General features: G+C 44.4%; 2 protein-coding genes across 2 annotated transcripts in view; one reads left to right on the top strand and one right to left on the bottom strand.

Moving 5' to 3' along the window:
• Window positions 1–101: 101 nt before the first annotated feature.
• r3hcc1 (R3H domain and coiled-coil containing 1) lies at window positions 102–7977 on the top strand (the record flags this gene model as incomplete). The annotated part of the gene is made up of 8 exons (XM_065021835.1): window positions 102–218; window positions 900–1030; window positions 1274–1411; window positions 1669–2320; window positions 2723–2895; window positions 3132–3202; window positions 3397–3492; window positions 3673–7977. Coding segments are annotated over 8 exons (1491 nt in total), but the record flags the coding sequence as incomplete, so codon positions are not given.
• LOC115141753 (lysyl oxidase homolog 2A-like) overlaps window positions 4809–20182 on the bottom strand; it is an 88632-nt gene continuing 73258 nt past the window's right edge. The window contains exons 9-14 of the mRNA XM_029680927.2: window positions 17413–17578; window positions 14826–15066; window positions 14397–14512; window positions 14010–14146; window positions 8099–8210; window positions 4809–5069 (exon numbers count right to left, since the gene is read on the bottom strand). Of these exons, the coding sequence (XP_029536787.2) occupies window positions 4996–5069; window positions 8099–8210; window positions 14010–14146; window positions 14397–14512; window positions 14826–15066; window positions 17413–17578 (846 nt within the window). The 3' untranslated portion in view covers window positions 4809–4995. The remainder of the gene's footprint in view (window positions 5070–8098; window positions 8211–14009; window positions 14147–14396; window positions 14513–14825; window positions 15067–17412; window positions 17579–20182) is intronic.

The raw sequence follows: 20182 nt of genomic DNA, 5'->3' as shown, positions 1-20182 counted from the left end.
CGAGTCATCGTTAGTTAGCAATAATGAAATAGTTTATGAATGCATTCTGCGCCTATTCGCGAGGGGGCACAATTACACTGAGATGGAACCTGCAATAATTATTTGGAAGGGGCTGGCTGCGTTTTCATCAAGCGTTTGCTGTGTGCTTGGGAATAATTTCTCAACTTTTTTTCTTGGTAATTTATTACTTGGGCATCTTTTTAACTGCCAAACTAAAGGTAAGAACAAAATGTCAGATTTTATAATTGCATAAGTGAAACTGCTTGATTGAATAGCTTCTGTTCAGCATTTGCTAGCTAGCTATAGCAGAGTTAGCTAGCTAAACTTAGCAACTGAACACTGTATGGGCCAGGGATCTCCAACCCTGTTCTTGGAGCACTGTCCTGTAGTGTTTCGCTCCAACCTTAATCTAGCGCACGTGATTCTAATAATTAGCTGGTTTATGAAATGAATCAGGTCAGTAACAACTGGAAAACCTGGTTTCGCTCCATGGTAGTTAGAGCGTTGGACTAGTAACCGAAAGGTTACTGACAAGGTACGAATCTGTCGTTCTGGCCCTGAACAGGCAGTTAACCCACTGTTCATAGGCCCTCATTGAAAATAAGAATTTGTTATTAACTGACTTGCCTAGTTAAATAAAGGTTTAAAAATGAACCGGGATGGGGAACCCTGGTATGGGCAGTGCAGTGGATATAATATTGGACAAAGCTACCGTCCCCTGTAAATTTGGGATTTAGCTGATAGCGAATTTAACGTAAGTCTGGAAATGTTGTCTTAAAGTGCTTGCTAGATATAGGATTGGGTTTTTGTAACCACACTGAGGTGTATATATATGAACGGTTGTCGCACTGAGTCAACTGCCTCACCACCGTTGATCATGAAAGACTATTATTTTGCAGCTAAGTGCCAACATCGCTACCCTGGCGTTTCCTTGTTTTGATGGCTGTTATCTTCCCAAGCAAGAAAATGAATTTGTTCACACAGTCCTGCACGAACTGGATGCTTACCTACAGAGAGAGAAACAGAAAAGGTAAGCTACCATTTCCTGCATTCTGTCACAAACATAAGTTGAGGGCTTGTCCATTTTTTTTGTGGGACACATTCCCTGTCAACGCCATTTCACGTAAATGTGTATTAATTGCATTTAGCTAGGTGTCACAGATCATAATGTACCTACAGGTGATCAAAGTCTATCTGTTGATGTCACCAAAGTCACATCTTGGATGTCACCCTAAATAAGCTTTGGCTTGAGTGTTGTCCCCTCCCTCCCCAGTGCCCTACTCTTCCCCCCTCTATCAAGCAGACTTCGCTACCTGATTCACAAAACCACTGAGAACCACCGTAACCTCGCGACCTTCTCCGTGGGGGAGGGCTGGAGCCGCAGAGTAGTTGTCTGCTACTCGCACCTCAGGTAGTGCACACACAAGGTCTTAAATTGAGTTCTATCTTGTAAATAAGTCTTCTGACCTCGATGGGACTTCCTGGATAAACAGCTGGTAAATTCATATGCCATATTATCAGGTCACACTACATTAAATTGATCCAAGTCTGGCTGCCAAAGTAGTTCTAAAGTAACTACATGGTATAGGGGCATCTTAATGTGAATTATTGCCCATTTATTTCACAGTGTTACATGGTGACTTTAGTATAGTGTGTTATCTGTGCCAGGCTGGATCTGGGGGATGAAAGCAACACAGACAGTTTCTACAATGAGGCTCCTAGGAGAGGTATGGGGATGCAGAGCAGCAGAATGGACCTCCAGCCCAGACCCCTGGCCCAGCGGAGCGGAGGTAGTGCCAAACGCCCTGACAAGGCCATCTACGTCCCAAGGGCGGCTAGGGACAGGCAACGGGACAGTGGCAGTAATCTCCACGGACCACCAGCAGGGGTGGACCTCGACCTGCCCCTGCCCAGTCTCAGCTTCACCTCCTCGGGATGCACCTCCACCTCAGAGTCCTGCTCCTGCTGCTCCTCAGACACCACGGAGGGAACGCTGTCAGAAACACAGGCCAACACCAACCAGGACAGTGTGCCTTCTAATACCACTAGCGCTGGGCAGGAGGACGACTTCATTCGCTTCTCAGTAGAGGAGCCCTGCCCCCACCCCCCCGCCTGGGGCCAGACTGTGTCCTACTTCATGGCCCTGACCCTGGAGCACCAGACTAGGGAAGCCCAGGAGGAGGAGGAACATGTAGCGGAGGAGTCGCTGACGGAGGAGTCGTCTGTGGGCAGTAGCAACGTGACCTCCCACCAACACCATGCCTCTCATACAACACCAGCCAAGGATGCTGCTAGCGATGCTGTTGATTTTAGCCAAGAGGTACAGTGTGGTGAATTTCAGACTAATTCCATGACAATGGACTGGCGGGGTTGATCTATGGGGATTATATAATTTCTGTTCATTTCTTCAAAAGACTTCAGTTATGAGATTTAACATTTTTGGTTATGTAAATCTGTTTGAAAATGGTACAAAAATTACCGTGACATTATGGATTGTCCTCAAGTTAAATAGACTATATAGTTTTAGGTGTAGGCTAGCCTTTTGGTTCTATAGTGTGAATCAGGCATCTGTTTTAAAGGGAATGGGGTGTTACACTGGGGTGGGGGGTGTCCACAGATAATGTATAAGTTATATTTCACATTTTGTATATGTAAAAGGATTGATAAACACTTATTTGGGATAGGTTGCTATATCTCAATAACTGGCTGAATTTCTCGTCAGATCAAGGCCCACTTGACAGAAACTGACGTGGCCATCGAACACGCCCACAACGACTACTCTTGTTTCGAGAACGTGTGGATCAACCAGGACGAATTTGGCCACGTCATCGAGATCTACGACTTCCCGGCCATGTTCAAAACAGGCGACCTGCTGGATGCCTTTGCAGACTACAGGTGAAAGCCTCAAGAGTAGGGTGATGTTTCCCCGAGACGCTGATCTTGGATAAGTTTTTTTTTAAATCCAACTGATGGTTAGGATTGGGGAGGGGAAGCTGATCGTAGATCTGTACCTAGGGGAAACTTTGCCCCACAGCACAGGTGAAAGCCTCCCCATGCCTCTCATTAAAGCCCACAGCACACTCATAAGGGCTGTCTAACTTAACTCTCCCAGTCTTGTCTCTGTCTTCCAGCGACGAAGGCATGAAGATTAAGTGGGTGGACAACACTCACGCCCTGGGCGTGTTCTCCAGTCAATCTGCAGGTATGGTTTTTGAGTATATCTATTTTTTCATATTTTGAGGGATATTTAAGTCCAAGATGAGTAACGAGTTTCTTTTGGCACATTAGAAATTGGAGTTGGTTGTGTGACCTACTGGCCTTAGGTGAGGAGAAGTTGGTGTTCTTTCTTATGACATCAGAGATGAGTCTTTGATTCAACCCTGTGTTTGTGTTTAGCCCTCCATGCACTTTCCATTCGGCACCCTCTCCTGAAGACGTGCACTCTGTCTGACGGGAGCAAGAAGGCCAAAGGGAAAGCCATAAGGCGTGCTGGTATTGTCCTTGTTACCTCAATACAGCAGCACTAAGAAAAACATATTTAAATTAAGTGGTATCTTCTATTTGGGTAAATAATGTTTTCATTGTAAGTAACTATAACTTGGTGGTAACATGCAAATAGTATGGTATCTCTTTATTCCATACTATAATATAAAATTATTCTGTATTTCCCAGAGTTTATCCAGCCGGTGAAGGATAGGCCACGGACAGACTCAGCGGTGGCCCGCAGAATGGTATCCAGAGCCCTGGGAGTGCAGAGAGGTGGAACGCCCTCGCAACGTTTCTGACCGCTACAGCAGGTGTGATGGCCTTTTAACGTAGACTGAAGAGATACAAAGTAAACCACAGTATTGGGATGACTAAACTACCGGGCCTCACTCTGCAATGTCTTTAGTTCACGTTGGTGCTTGTGATCACTGCATAGTGCAGAGTCTCAGTTTAAGACATCAATACAAGGACGTCATGGTTTTCTTGTTTCATTATTGTTTATTACAGAAAACATGCAAGCACAAAATGCTTTTCCACATTCAACCGTACAGGACAATCAACCATCTAGTAAAGAGTACCCTTGTCAAATGAAGGGCTATGTAGTTGCTGTATCACAAACAGGACAAAATGATGCAAAGATTAATGTTCACATGTCATTCATGACGTTATACAAATGAGAAAACAAACCGATTTTAGAGTCCCCAGACAGTAATAATTTAATAAAATGTACTAAACTGAGCAAAATATGCTAAGACTAAAATGTATATTTATCTTAGGATCTTAAGATGAAAGGTTTTAAATATCGTTAGAGACAAACAAATCCAGTTTTGATCATCAAAAACAAAGTGGCAGCTGTATGGTTGTAATAATATTGCCTTATCCTTAGTGAATACTGTACAGGAAGACATGGGTTCTTCCTATTAATATTTACAATGGCTTGCTACCACATTGTCACAGACTGGCATGAAACTGCACTAAAATTGACAAATGATTCCCCATTTATTTCATCAGTAAAAAAAAAAAAAAAAGATTCCCAATGGAGGCAAGACTTCTGCTACTTTCCCACCTACTTCATAGTTGCATAAATTCCGTCTCAACACTTTTTGCAAAAAAAAAGTAAGAAACTGTCTCGAAGTGCAGCAGGTGTCAAAAACATGTATTTTTCTCTCCTTATGGTGGACCAGAAAGATGCATATATGTATGTATGACTGATTTGATAACATGTACAGCGGCGTGCTGGTGCTAAGGAAATTAGTGAGATCAGTAAAGACAGATGCTTCTTCAAGCTGGATCTTTAAAACAGGATTTTTTTGTCTGAAATGTCCTTACATCAAATGTTGGCATTGAGGTGAGAAAGGCTTTTACATTTTCATCCAGCACCAATAGGGAGGGAACACAGTACAGCGCTCCCTCTAGTGGTTGATAATGTCACAACAGTCTTGCTGGTCATTCTCATCAGTTTCGTGAAATAAAATGTTCCTCCCAGTCTTTCTATTGAGTCCATCCACACTACCTGTGTCCCAGCTGGTTATTCAAGAGGCCAGGGAAAGAGGATTCCTCTGACTCAGAACTCACTGAGCCACCTGAAGAGGAGAGACGAATGGGACACATGAAGAACTGCACTCATTCAATAGTGGCCACAGTTTGATAGCACCATATAATTACAATTGAAAAAATATATATAATTCACTCACTGAAGTCTTCAAGCCTTCTCTCTCTTTTAACTGATTGTTTTCATGATCTTTTACAGGAATGTCAGGCTACAACTTGGCTACACGACTACAGAAGTCCTTGCTACTTAAATAACTGGCAGACCATTGCTGTCCTATGACTTGTTCCTCTTCAAGTTCCCATTGTTTTTTGTTGATGCCAGTGTAGCACTCAAGTGTGTGATTAACACTATAGGGCCGACCCAAACCATACTATGCAGGCGTGGATATTTTCTTTTCACATTGTATTTTCTATCATGGTCCCAACAACTATGGTGGGTGGACGTGTAATAAGGCTGACCCAGTACAGTTCAGGTTTGCTCCTTTTGGTCCTGTAGTGTGAATCAGGCACCAGTTTCAAAGCGAATGGGGCGTTGCGTTACTGTGCGGTTTGGGGTGTCGACAAGTCTTACTGTATTTTAACTTCGTAATTTGTTATAACCCAAACACTTAACAGATCATTTTAGCTTACCCTGGTTGCGTCCATTTATAGATGGATAAAGTTGATGATACACGGGTTGTATAATTCCTATTATAAACTGGATGGTTTGAGCCCTGAATGCTGAATGGCTGAAAGCTGTGGTATATCAGACCGTATACCACGGGTATGACAAAACATTTACTTTTACTGCTCTAATTACGTTGGTAACCAGTTTATAATAGCAATAAGGCACCTCTGGAGTTTGTGGTATATGGCCAATATACCATGGCTAACGGCTGTATCCAGGCACTCCGCGTTGCCTCATGCTTATGAACAGTCCTCAGCTGTGGTATATTGGCCATATACCACACCCTCTCGAGGCTTATTGTTTAATTAAGCCTAATTTATACATTGCATACTTGCGTAGCAAAAGGAAAACGGAAAGAAAAAAATGTCCGCATATGCAATTACAACTCGACAAAACTATTCAGGATCGCCATGTTGAACAATTAATAAAATGGTTGATTTCTAATGCTAAAAACTCACTCAAACATTTTCTGAAACATTCAAGCTGAATGATAAAATGTTACTTGTTTATGTTTATAAGCATTTTTCCAGGGGGATTTAAATCAAATAGAATGCAATTATTATATAGAGTTCTGTTATGCCATTGTTTTTTATGGTATACTGTACCAGTCAAAAGTTTGGCCCCACCTACTCATTCAAGGGTTTTTCTTTATTTTTACTATTTTCTAAATTGAATAATAATAATAGTGAAGACGTCAAAACTGAAATAACACATGGAATCATGTAGTAACCAAAAAAGTGACATCAAAATGTATTTTATATTTGAGGTTTTTCAAAGTAGCCACTCTTAGATGACAGCTTTGCATACTCTCAACCAGCATCACCTGGAATGCTTTTCCAACAGTCTTGAAGGAGTTCCCACATATGCTGAGCACTTGTTGGCTGCTTTTCTTTCACTCTGCGGTCCAAACCATCTCAATTGGGTTGAGGTCGGGTGATTGTGGAGGCCAGGTCATCTGATGCAGCACTCCATCCCTCTCCTTCTTGGTCAAATAGCCCTTACACAGCCTGGAGGTGTGTTGTGTCATTGTCTTGTTGAAAAACAAATGATTGTCCCACTAAGCGCAAACCATATGGGATGGTGTATCGCTGCAGAATGCTGTGGTAGCCATGCTGGTTAAGTGTGCCTTGAATTATAAATAAATCACTGACAGTGTCACCAGCAAAGAATCACCACACCTCCTCCATGCATCATGTTGGGAACCACACATGTGAAGATTACCCATTCACCTACTCTGTCTCACAAAGACATGACCGTTGGAACCAAAAATCGCAAATTTGAACTCATCAGAACAAAGGACAGATTTCCATCATGTTTCTTTGACCAAGCAGGTCTATTCTTATTGGTGTGGTTTCTTTGCAGCAATTTGACCATGAAGGCCTGATTCACGCAGTCTCCTCTGAACAGTTGATGTGTCTGTTACTTGAACTCTGAAGCATTTATTTGGGCTGCAATCTGAGGTGCAGTTAACTCTAAAGAACTTATCCTCTGCAGCAGAGGTAACTGAGTCTTCCTTTCCTGTGGCGGTCCTCATGAGAGCCAGTTTAATCATAGCGCCTGATGGTTTTTGCCACTGCACTTGAAATTCTTGAAATGTTTCAGATTGACTGACCATGTCTTAAAGTAATGGACTGTTGTTTCTCCATGCTTATTTGAGCTGTTCCTGCCATAATATGGGCTATCTTCTGTACACCACCCCTACCTTGTCACAACAGAAATGATTGGCTTAAATGCATTAAGGATAGAAATTCCACAAATTAGCTTTTAACAAAGGCACACCTGTTAATTTAAATGCATTCCAGGTAACTACCTCATGAAGCTGCTTGGGATAATAATACCAAGAGTGTGCAAAGCTGTCATCAAGGCAAAGGGTGGCAACTTTGATCAAATATTTTGATTTGTTTAACACAGTTTTGGTTAGTACATGATTGCATATGTGTAATTTCATAGTTTTGATGTCTTCACTGTTTTTCTACATTGTAGAAAATACTAAAAATGAAGAAAAACCCTGGAATGAGTAGGTGTGTCAACTATTGACTGTGTGTATATGTGTATATATATTTTTATTTTTACTGACTATTGTAATGGCCAACATTACGATCCAGCAGAGGAAATCTGTCTTTCCAGTTTGTAAGACTAACCTTAAAGCACACGTGTTTGGGGACCATCCCTTGTGAATATGTTAGTATTATCAGTAAATTGTCTCATGAAAATGTTTTAGAATTTTGCGAATGCCTTTTCACCAATTTATTTACTAAATGAATGTAAGCTTCTTTGGAATGTGGTCATTTGTTATCCATAGAAAAAAGGTCTTTGAACATGAAAAGTTAATTGTGTCCATCGCATTCAATACTATTGTAGTCAGTAATCGCCACTGTTGTCATCGTCTCTCACCTATATGACAGTTGTACGTCCATATCCGGTGGCCATCGTATCGACACCTGCACTTCATAATGTTGTTGGTGTAGTCGGACTCTGCCACCTCATAGTTGGGGTTGATTACAACCTGGGGAAAGACAACATAAACTCAGCAAAAAAAGAAACGTCCTCTCACTGTCAGTGTTTCTTTTCAGAAAACTTAACGTGTAAATATTTGTATGAACATAAGTTTCAACAACTGAGACATAAACTGAACAAGTTCCACAGACGTGACTAACAGAAATGGAATAATGTGTCCCTGAACAAAGGGGGGGGGTTGCCTGTTTTTGCTGTGAGATACCCCACTCATCCACCAAGGCACCTGCAAGTTCCTGGACAGTTCTGGGGGGGGGGGGGGCATGGCCATGGCCCTGGCCCTCACCCTCACCCTCCGATCCAACAGGTCCCAGACGTGCTCAATGGGATTGAGAGTCGGGCTCTTCGTTGGCCATGGCAGAACACTGATATTCCTGTCTTGCAGGAAATTACGCACAGGATGAGCAGTATGGCTGGTGGCATTGTCATGCTGGAGGGTCATGGAAGGGTACCACATGAGGGAGGAGGATATCTTCCCTGTAACGCACAGCGTTGAGATTTCCTGCAATGACAACAAGCTCAGTCCAATGATGCTGTGACACAACGTCCCAGACCATGACAGACCCGCCACCTCCAAATCGATCCCGTTCCATAGTACAGGCCTCGGTGTAACGCTCATTCCTTCGACGATAAACGTGAATCCGACCATCACCCCTTGTGAGACAAAACCGTGACCCGTCAGTGAAGAGCACTTTTTGCCAGTCCTGTCTGATCCAGCGACGGTGGGTTTGTGCCCATAGGCGATGTTGCCGGTGATGTCTGGTGAGGACCTGCCTAACAACAGGCCTACAAGCCCTCAGTCCAGCCTCTCTCAGCCTATTGCGGACAGTCTCAGCACTGATGGAGGGATTATGCGTTCCTGGTGTAACTCGGGCAGTTGTTGCCATGCTGTACCTGTCCCGCAGGTGTGATGTTCGGATGTACTGATCCTGTGCAGGTGTTGTTACACGTGGTCTGCCACTGTGAGGATGATCAGCTGTCTGTCCTGTCTCCCTGTAGCTCTGTCTTAGGCGTCTCACAGTACGGACATTGCAATTTATTACCCTGGCCACATCTGCAGTCCTCATGCATCCTTGCAGCATTCCTTAGGCACGTTCACGCAGCTGAGCAGGGACCTTGGGCATCTTTATTTAGGTGTTTTTCAGAGTCCGTAGAAAGGCCTCTTTTAGTGTCTTGAGTTTTCATAACTGTTTTTTATTTTATTTATTTCACCTTTATTTAACCAGGTAGGCTAGTTGAGAACAAGTTCTCATTTGCAACTGCGACCTGGCCAAAGCATAGCAGTGTGAACAGACAACACAGAGTTACACATGGAGTAAACAATAAACAAGTCAATAACATAGTAGAGAAAAAATAATCTATATACATTGTGTGCAAAAGGCATGAGGTAGGCAATAAATAGGCCATAGCAGTGGATAATTACAATTTAGCAGATTAACACAAGTGATAAATGATCAGATGAACATGTGCAGGTAGAGATACTGGTGTGCAAAAGAGCAGAAAGGTAAATAAAATAAAAACAGTATGGGGATGAGGTAGGTAAATTGGGTGGGCTATATACCGATGGACAATGTACAGCTGCAGCGATCGGTTAGCGGCTCAGATAGCAGAGGTTTAAAGTTGGTGAGGGAGATAAGTCTCCAACTTCAGAGATTTTTGCAATTCGTTCCAGTTGCAGGCAGCAGAGAACTGGAAGGAAAGGCGGCCAAATGAGGTTTTGGCTTTAGGGATGATCAGTGAGATACGCCTGCTGGAGCACGTGCTACGGGTGGGTGTTGCCATCGTGACCAGTGAACTGAGATAAGACGGAGCTTTACCTAGCATAGACTTGTAGATGACCTGGAGCCAGTGGGTCTTGCGACGAACATGTAGCGAGGGCCAGCCGACTAGAGCATACAGGTCGCAGTGGTGGGTGGTATAAGGTGCTTTAGTAACAAAACGGATGGCACTGTGATGAACTGCATCCAGTTTGCTGAGTAGAGTATTGGAAGCTATTTTGTAGATGACATCGCCAAAGTCGAGAATCGGTAGGATAGTCAGTTTTACTAGGGTAAGTTTGGTGGCGTGAGTGAAGGAGGCTTTGTTGCGAAATAGAAAGCCGACTCTATTTTGGATTGGAGATGTTTGATATGAGTCTGAAAGGAGAGTTTACAGTCTAGCCAGACACCTAGGTACTTATAGATGTCCACATACATGGTGGTGATGCTAGTCGGGCATGCGGGTGCAGGCAGCGAACGGTTGAAAAGCATGCATTTGGTTTTACTAGTGTTTAAGAGCAGGTGGAGGCCACGGGAGGAGTTTTGTATGGCATTGAAGCTCATTTGGAGGTTAGATAGCACAGTGTCCAAGGAAGGGCCAGAAATATACAGAATGGTGTCGTCTGCGTTGAGGTGGATCAGGGAATCGCCCGCAGCAAGAGCAACATCATTGATATATACAGAGAAAATAGTCGGCCCGAGAATTGAACCCTGTGGTACCCCCATAGAGACTGCCAGAGGACCGGACAACATGCCCTCCGATTTGACACACTGAACTCTGTCTGCAAAGTAATTGGTGAACCAGGCAAGGCAGTCATTAGAAAAACCGAGGCTACTGAGTCTGCCGATAAGAATATGGCGATTGACAGAGTCGAAAGCCTTGGCCAGGTCGATGAAGACGGCTGCACAGTACTGTCTTTTATCGATGGCGGTTATTAGTACCTTGAGCATGGCTGAGGTGCACCCGTGACCGGCTCGGAAACCGGATTGCACAGCGGAGAAGGTACGGTGGGATTCGAGATGGTCAGTGATCTGTTTGTTGACTTGACTTTCGAAGACCTTAGATAGGCAGGGCAGGATGGATATAGGTCTGTAACAGTTTGGGTCCAGGGTGTGTCTCCCTTTGAAGAGGGGGATGACCGCGGCAGCTTTCCAATCCTTGGGGATCTCAGATGATACGAAGGAGTGGTTGAACAGGCTAGTAATAGGGGTTGCGACAATGGCGGCGGACAGTTTCAGAAATAGAGGGTCCAGATTGTCAAGCCCAGCTGATTTGTATGGGTCCAGGTTTTGCAGCTCTTTTAGAACATCTGCTATCTGGATTTGGGTAAAGGAGAAGCAAGGGAGGCTTGGTCTAGTAGCCAGGAGGAAGGCATGGCCAGCCGTTGAGAAATGCTTGTTGAAGTTTTCGATTATCACGGATTTATCGGTGGTGACCGTGTTACTTAGCCTCAGTGCCATGGGCAGCTGGGAGGAGGTGTTCTTGTTCTCCATGAACTTTAGTGTCCCAGAACGTTTTGGAGTTAGCGCTACAGGATGCAAATTTCTGCTTGAAAAAGCTGGCCTTTGCTTTCCTGACTGACTGCGTGTATTGGTTCCTGACTTCCCTGAACAGTTGCATATCGCGGGGACTATTCGATGTTATTGCAGTCCGCCACAGAATGTTGTTGTGCTGGTCGAGGGCAGTCAGGTCTGGAGTGAACCAAGGGCTATATCTGTTCTTAGTTCTGCATTTTTTGAACGGAGCATGCTTGTCTAAGATAGTGAGGAAGTTACTTTTAAAGAATGAACAGGCAACCTCAACTGACAGGATGAGGTTAATATCCTTCCAGGATACCTGGGCCAGGTCGATTAGAAAGGCCTGCTCGCAGAAGTGTTTTAGGGAGCGTTTGACAGTGATGAGGGGTGGTCGTTTGACCGCGGACCCGTAGCGGATACAGGCAATGAGGCAGTGATCGCTGAGATCCTGATTGAAGACAGCAGAGGTGTATTTGGAGGGCAAGTTGGTCAGGATAATGTCTATTAGGGTGCCCATGTTTACGGATTTAGGGTTGTACCTGGTGGGTTCCTTGATGATTTGTGTGAGATTGAGGGCATCTAGCTTAGATTGTAGGACTGCCGGGGTGTTAAGCATATCCCAGTTTAGGTCACCTAACAGAACAAACTCTGAAGCTATATGGGGGGCAATCAATTCACAGATGGTGTCCAGTGCACAGCTGGGAGCTGAAGGGGGTCGGTAGCAGGCGGCAACAGTGATTGACTTATTTCTGGAGAGATTAATTTTTAAAATTAGAAGTTCGAACTGTTTGGGCATAGACCTGGAAAGTATGACAGAACTTTGCAGGCTATCTCTGCAGTAGATTGCAACTCCTCCTCCTTTGGCAGTTCTATCTTGACGGAAAGTGTTATAGTTGGGTATGGAAATCTCAGAATTTTTGGTGGCCTTCCTAAGCCAGGATTCAGACACGGCAAGGACATCAGGGTTGGCAGAGTGTGCTAAAGCAGTGAGTAAAACAAACTTAGGGAGGAGGCTTCTGATGTTGACATGCATGAAACCAAGGCTTTTTTGATCACAGAAGTCAACAAATGAGGGTGCCTGGGGACATGCAGGGCCTGGGTTTACCTCCACAGGAGTAGGATGAGGGTGCGGCTAAAGGCTATCAACTGGTCGCCTAGAGCATTGGGGACAAGGAATAAAAGGAGCAGATTTATGGGCGTGGTAGAATATATTCAGGGCATAATGTGCAGACTGGTATGGTGGGGTGCGGGTACAGCGGAGTTAAGCCCAGGCACTGGGTGATGATAAGAGAGGTTGTATCTCTGGCTCACGGCTAACTGGTGCTAGCTTCGTTGCAGTGGCGTTAGCCACTATAACCAATCGGTAGCAGCAGTGATCCGGTGCCAAGGTCCAGAGTTTACAGCAAGGATCCAGTGGAGTATTGGGCTCTAGCCGTGTATGAGTGGGGTTCGGGTGAACAGCTGAGTAGGCCGGGAGGTGGGCCTCAGGGATAGCTTCGGTACTGGGTGCCACGGAGGGTGCAAGCTAGCTGTGAAGATTAGAAGTAGTGGCCCAGGGATTACGGCAGGAATCTGGCATTGTTGTGGAGAGACAGTCTGATACTGGTAGATTGGCGATTTAATATCCAGGCTAAGAACAGGGCTGGTATCTGTGCAGAAGGTAAAAGACGCTAGCAGTGGCTAACAATGACTAAATAGCTTGTAGCTAATTAGCTGGTTAGCTTCTGGAGGTTCTTGAATGTGTTCTAAAGTTTAAAAAATAATAGTGATTCCGTATCACATTGGGTGAGGCAGGTTACCGGAAGGTATATTAGAATTAAAAATCGAAAAGACATTGGGGAAAAAAATTGAAAAATATACAAAAGTACACGAGAGGACGAACAAAACACGTCTACACTGTTACGCCATCTTATTTGCCTTATTATGTGACCTTATTTGCCTAAGCTGTTAGAAGCTGTTAGTGTCTTAACGACCGTTCCACAGGTGCATGTTCATTAATTATTTGTGGTTCATTGAACAAGCATGGGAAACAGTGTTTAAACCCTTTACAATGAAGATGCGTGAAGTTATTTGGATTTTTAAGAATTATCTTTGAAAGATGGGGTCCTGGAAAAGGGACATTTCTTTTTTTGCTGAGTTTATTTATGATGTCATCAGACAACCCAGATACTCTTGCTAATGCCAAAATAGCCATCTGTGTTTGCAGCAACTATTAGTGAAATTGTAACAATATTAAAATGCTGGGAAAGTGACAAGCTGAATGATTAAATGTGAATTGCTTTTAAATGAATTGACCCATGTAATCCCCATGGAACCAGAAGTGATTAGAAGAACTGTAACTACTCCCAGTTTATTATAAGATTCTCATGTAAGACAAGCACCATGCTCCTATTTCATATTTGGATGTATAGAATCACATGCCTATTGTAATATAATTGTTATTTTAAATTAAAACTGGGGGGTATGGGGGGGAAACAAAAGTTTTGAAAGAATAAAAAATCAATTAAGATTCTCACCTGGAAGATGTAGTCTCCTGGCACGACGTCTGTCACGTCTATCCACTGACAGTCGATGTCGTGTCTGTACGTATCCCAGCAACCAACAGTGATGCCCTGCTGTCCGAAGTTAGCACACTCGTACCTCTTCTCAGTACCTGCTCGGCCAGAGAGAACAGTGAATAGCGTTAGATTGACCTATAGTAACACTCTTCACTGTTGTCTCCGACATACAGTAACACACTTCACTGTTATCTCCGGAGACAACAGTGAAGTCTTATTGTAGGTCGGAGACAACAGTGAAGAGTGTTAGAGCAGAGAATCAGGAACGTATTCGAGGTTTGTCGTGATATGAATCACTTGTTTTACACAAAGCCTTTTTACCCCTTTCACATTAAAGCTCTTTACCCTCTTCACATTGGGTGTCCTCCAGACAGAAACTGGCCTTGTGTCCCTCTGCTACCTTGGTGCCATTGAGGCTCAGCAGGTCATAGTGGGTGAACACCTCCATGCTGTGGTAGTGTCTGGACCGGGAGATAGACAGTCAATCATGTTCATCACCACCACCCTCATCATCATAACGAGCCTCTGTACAACCACAGCAGGCACTGCCTCAAGATGACCACAAATGTATGATCTCATAAGACTGCGAAAATGACATCCTCCAGAGGACTTTTATTCCAGCACTGTGATTGTTCTCAACTCATGTAACACTCACAAAGAGTTCCTGCTCATGATGCTTGTTTGCATGCTATTGTCCAGCCCCCTTTATCATAGCTTCCACTACTTAACTAAATTGCTAAACTGAAGGACTAAAGAATTAATCCTCCACTTTACCTGTGGCAGTCGTGCCAGACCCAGGAGTTGTGTGCAGCCCTGGGGCGGAAGTCGGACTGTCCGTTGTTGTGGATCTGGGAGGAGAAGCGCATCAGGTGACGGTAGGAGGAGGGTGTGGCGGTGGCAGCGCTGCTGGACAGACAGTGCTCCTCGTTGGCACACTGCAGTATGTACATTGGCCGGTCCTCCAGGTATGTGGTGTGTTCCACCACCTGAGCGTTGAGAACCAAGTCTGGGGCCGCTGCATGCCAGGGCGGGAGAGGTCGTTAGTTTATTTTTATTTTCAATCACTTTGGTACATTGTTCAGATGTAAGTGGTATATAACTGACAACACTTGTAATTCCCTTATCTTTAAGAACATTTAATTGTTCATTCGTTGGGGTTTCACGTCTTTCACCCTGGAGTAAAAAGTTTCATGAAATACAATGAGAACGTTTAGTGTTGTCACTAATACACCATTTAGTCATTTTAACTACCATTTCATCTAATAGCAAAAAATACAAGATACACATTTGTATCCAATGTCAGGTTGTGAGCATGTTGAGAAACATGTCAGTCTTAAGGTTTCATTATCCTTATACAGTACATAAGTAGGATAAATCATCAGAAATAGGGATATTGTCAAGTTGTTGGCTAGTGTAAAAATGTAGCACAGTGTTGTATGGAGATGGAGATGATTGTGGACTTCAGGAAACAGCAGAGGGAACACCCCCCTATCCACATCGATGGATCAGTAGTGGAGAGGGTAGCAAGTTTTAAGTTCCTCGGCATACACATCACAGACAAACTGAATTGGTCCACTCACACTGACAGCGTCGTGAAGAAGGCGCAGCAGCGCCTCTTCAACCTCAGGAGGCTGAAGAAATTCGGCTTGTCACCAAAAGCACTCACAAACTTCTACAGATGCACAATCGAGAGCATCCTGGCGGGCTGTATCACCGCCTGGTACGGCAACTGCTCCGCCCTCAACCGTAAGGCTCTCCAGAGGGTAGTGAGGTCTGCACAACGCATCACCGGGGGCAAACTACCTGCCCTCCAGGACACCTACACCACCCGATGTTACAGGAAGGCCATAAAGATCATCAAGGACATCAACCACCGAACCACTGCCTGTTCACCCCGCTATCATCCAGAAGGCGAGGTCAGTACAGGTGCATCAAAGCTGGGACCGAGAGACTGAAAAACAGCTTCTATCTCAAGGCCATCAGACTGTTAAACAGCAATCACTAACATTGAGTGGCTGCTGCCAACACACTGTCATTGACACTGACCCAACTCCAGCCACTTTAATAATGGGAATTGATGGGAAATGATGTAAATATATCACTAGCCACTTTAAACAATGCTACCTTATATAATGTTACTTACCCTACACTATTCATCTCATATGCATATGTATATACTGTACTCTAGATCATCGACTGCATTCTTATGTCACTAGCCACTTTAACTATGCCACTTTGTTTACTTTGTCTACATACTCATCTCATATGTATATACTGTACTCGATACCATCTACTGTATGCTGCTCTGTACCATCACTCATTCATATATCCTTATGTACATATTCCTTATCCCCTTACACTGTGTATAAGACAGTAGTTTTGGAATTGTTAGTTAGATTACTTGTTGGTTATCACTGCATTGTCGGAACTAGAAGCACAAGCATTTCACTACACTCGCATTAACATCTGCTAACCATGTGTATGTGACAAATAACATTTGATTTGATTTGATTTGTATGCCATTCTGCCCCGTGCAACATTGTACAAGATCACCTTTTTTATGTGACAAGTCAACTGATACACTATCGCCTGTCTCTGCTTGAAATTCATCAGCTTAGTGTATCAATGAAATTCAGATAATGAGTGGAATATATTTAAGCAATAAGGCCTGAGGGAGTGTGGTATATACCACGGCTAAGGGCTGTTCTTAGGCACGACACAGTGATGTGGAATGGTGATTTGATTGTACATCATTACTAATCATCTAACTATTGCAGAGGTTGTATGTGTTGTGTTCCTGCAGTGGCACCTTGAGTATTAGGGCTGAGGGTTGGTCTGAGGAGTTTTCAGGGTCTTAGGGCTCTATTCAATCAGATCTGCTTTGGTCGACATCCGCATAGCGGTTGTTTTGACGTGTCGGAGGTAGAACTGCCAAATCCATAAGTGGCTCCTGGCATTATACCAAAACTGGACATTGCCATTTGCTGCATGGAGTTGCATTAACAGAAATCCCATGTAGCCTTGTTTACAAGTTGGACACTGGAATGTGAGATGTAATCTACACCTTGATTAGGCTGATAGAAACCCTCATTATTTTGTTTAATGATTTTAAATTTTAGCATCATTATTTCTATATAGCCTACACTTTCTTGTTTTGAACTTCTAACGCGAGTGGACCGGGTGTGGCTTCGTGACAATGATCACAAGAGCTACTTCTCACCAATTTTACGGCTCCAACGCGGTTCTACCTCAGACACCGCCAAAACATCCGCTATGCGGGTGTCTGCCATCGCCGGTTAACTCTTGGATCTGATTGCATCTAGACCTTAATTACAGACAGTAGTTATCATCAGTGACTTACACTCGGAGCAGGATACTCCAGCAGCGAAGCGCCCTCCCCCTCGAGGGCAGTGGAGGTGTTTCCCGTGATGGAGGCATTGGGCCAAGGTCATCTCCGTTCCTGAGCACCTGACCCCGCTCATCACCACGTCATCAGCCCTCACGTCTCCCGGCCAGTACCACGTCTCCTAGTAGGGAGAAATAACACCACACAGGCAAACTCATCAAACATAGGCCCAGCTTCCATTCTCTAAACTCAAGAGGGGAAACTGTTAGTCATTTTACAACAAGAGGTTTCCCTATCTACATTTCCATCCCTTCAAGTCATGGACCTGCATAGCTATAGGGCGGCAGCTAGCGGTTTGAGCGCAGTATCCTAATGGTCGCTGGTTAAGATGGCGCCGAAGAGGATGTCTGACGTTTTACATGCCCCAAACCAATTGTGCTATTTTGTTAGTTTTTTTTGTGTTGTTTGTAACTTACTTTTTCATTTATTTTATACACATTAGATACACTGCTCAAAAAAATAAAGGGAACACTTAAACAACACAATGTAACTCCAAGTCAATCACACTTCTGTGAAATCAAACTGTCCACTTAGGAAGCAACACTGATTGACAATAAATGTCACATGCTGTTGTGCAAATGGAATAGACAACAGTTGGAAATTATAGGCAATTAGCAAGACACCCAATAAAGGAGTGGTTCTGCAGGTGGTGACCACAGACCACTTCTCAGTTCCTATGCTTCCTGGCTGATGTTTTGGTCACTTTTGAATGCTGGCGGTGCTTTCACTCTAGTGGTAGCATGAGACGGAGTCTACAACCCACACAAGTGGCTCAGGTAGTGGAGCTCATCCAGGATGGCACATTAATGTGAGCTGTGGCAAGAAGGTTTGCTGTGTCTGTCAGCGTAGTGTCCAGAGCATGGAGATGCTACCAGGAGACAGGCCAGTACATCAGGAGAAGTGGAGGAAGCCGTAGGAGGGCAACAACCCAGCAGCAGGACCGCTACCTCCACCTTTGTGCAAGGAGGAGCTGGAGGAGCACTGCCAGAGCCCTGCAAAATGACCTCCAACAGGCCACAAATGTGCATGTGTCTGCTCAAACGGTCAGAAACAGACTCCATGAGGGTGGTATGAGGGCCCAACACTGTGCAGGACGTTTGGCATTTGCCAGAGAACACCAAGATTGGCAAATTCGCCATTGACGCCCTGTGCTCTTCACAGATGAAAGCAGGTTCACACTGAGCACATGTGACAGATGTTCTGCTGCCTGCAACATCCTCCAGCATGACCGGTTTGGCGGTGGGTCAGTCATGGTGTTGGGTGGCATTTCTTTGGGGGGCCGCACAGCCCTCCATGTGCTCGCCAGAGGTAGCCTGACTGCCATTAGGTACCGAGATGAGATCCTCAGACCCCTTGTGAGACCATATGCTGGTGCGGTTGGCCCTGGGTTCCTCCTAATGCAAGACAATGCTAGACCTCATGTGGCTGGAGTGTGTCAGCATTTCCTGCAAGAGGAAGGCATTGATGCTATGGACTGGCCCGCCCGTTCCCCAGACCTGAATCCAATTGAGCACATCTGGGACATCATGTCTCGCTCCATCCACCAACGCCACGTTGCACCACAGACTGTCCAGGAGTCGGGCGGATGCTTTAGTCCAGGTCTGGAAGGAGATCCCTCAGGAGACCATCCGCCACCTCATCAGGAGCATGCCCAGGCGTTGTAGGGAGGTCATACAGGCACGTGGAGGCCACACACACTACTGAGCCTCATTTTGACTTGTTTTAAGGACATTACATCAAAGTTGGATCAGCCTGTAGTGTGGTTTTCCACTTTAATTTTGAGTGTGACTCCAAATCCAGGCCTCCATGGGTTGATACATTTCATTTCCATTGATAATTTTTGTGTGATTTTGTTGCCAGCACATTCAACTATGTAAAGAAAAAAGTATTTAATAAGAATATTTCATTAATTCAGATCTAGGATGTGTTATCTTAGTGTTCCCTTTATTTTTTTGAGCAGTGTATTTTATACATAATGTAGCTGCTACCGTCTTATGACAGAAAATAACTTTTGGACCTAAGAACATCACCACTAACTAGAAAAAGATTTTTCCTTGAACATGTCTGACGAGAAGGATATACTGCTCTCCCAGGAACAGGCCCAGATCCCCGTCATTTGCGTGAAGAAAAGACGGCGGAAAAGAGGACACAGCTGCCTTCTGAGAATCCGTAGGCGAGCAAGTAAACTCCCACTGCCATCCATTCTACTTGCAATCATTGGAAAATAAAATGAATGACCTACGATTGCGATTATCCTACCAACGGAACATTTAAGAACTATAATATCTTATATTTAACCGAGTCGTGGCTGAATGACGACACGGATAATATAGAGCTGGCGGGAATTTTCCATGCACCGGCAGAACAGAGAAGCTACATCTGGTTAGACGAGGGGTGGGGGTGTGTGTCTTTTTGTCAATAACAGCTGGTGCGTAATGTCTAATATTAAAGAAGTCTCGAAGTATTGCTCACCTGAGGTAGAGTACCTTATGATAAGCTGTAGACCACACTATCTACCATTTTTTGTAGCCATCTATTTACCTCCACAGAAAGATGCTGGCACTAAGACCACACTCAACCAACTCTATAAGGCCATAAGCAAACAAGAAAATGCTCACCCAGAAGTGGCGCTCCTAATGGCCGGGGACTTTAATGCAGGCAAACTTAAATCAGTTTTACCTCATTTTACCAGGATGTCGCATGAGCAACCAGAGGAAAAAAACCT

This window comes from Oncorhynchus nerka, linkage group LG2 (genome assembly GCF_034236695.1).
Source record: "Oncorhynchus nerka isolate Pitt River linkage group LG2, Oner_Uvic_2.0, whole genome shotgun sequence".
Lineage (NCBI taxonomy): Eukaryota > Metazoa > Chordata > Actinopteri > Salmoniformes > Salmonidae > Oncorhynchus > Oncorhynchus nerka.
The sequence above is the reverse complement of the archived record's forward strand: the minus strand, read 5'-3'. Positions and strand labels throughout refer to the sequence as shown.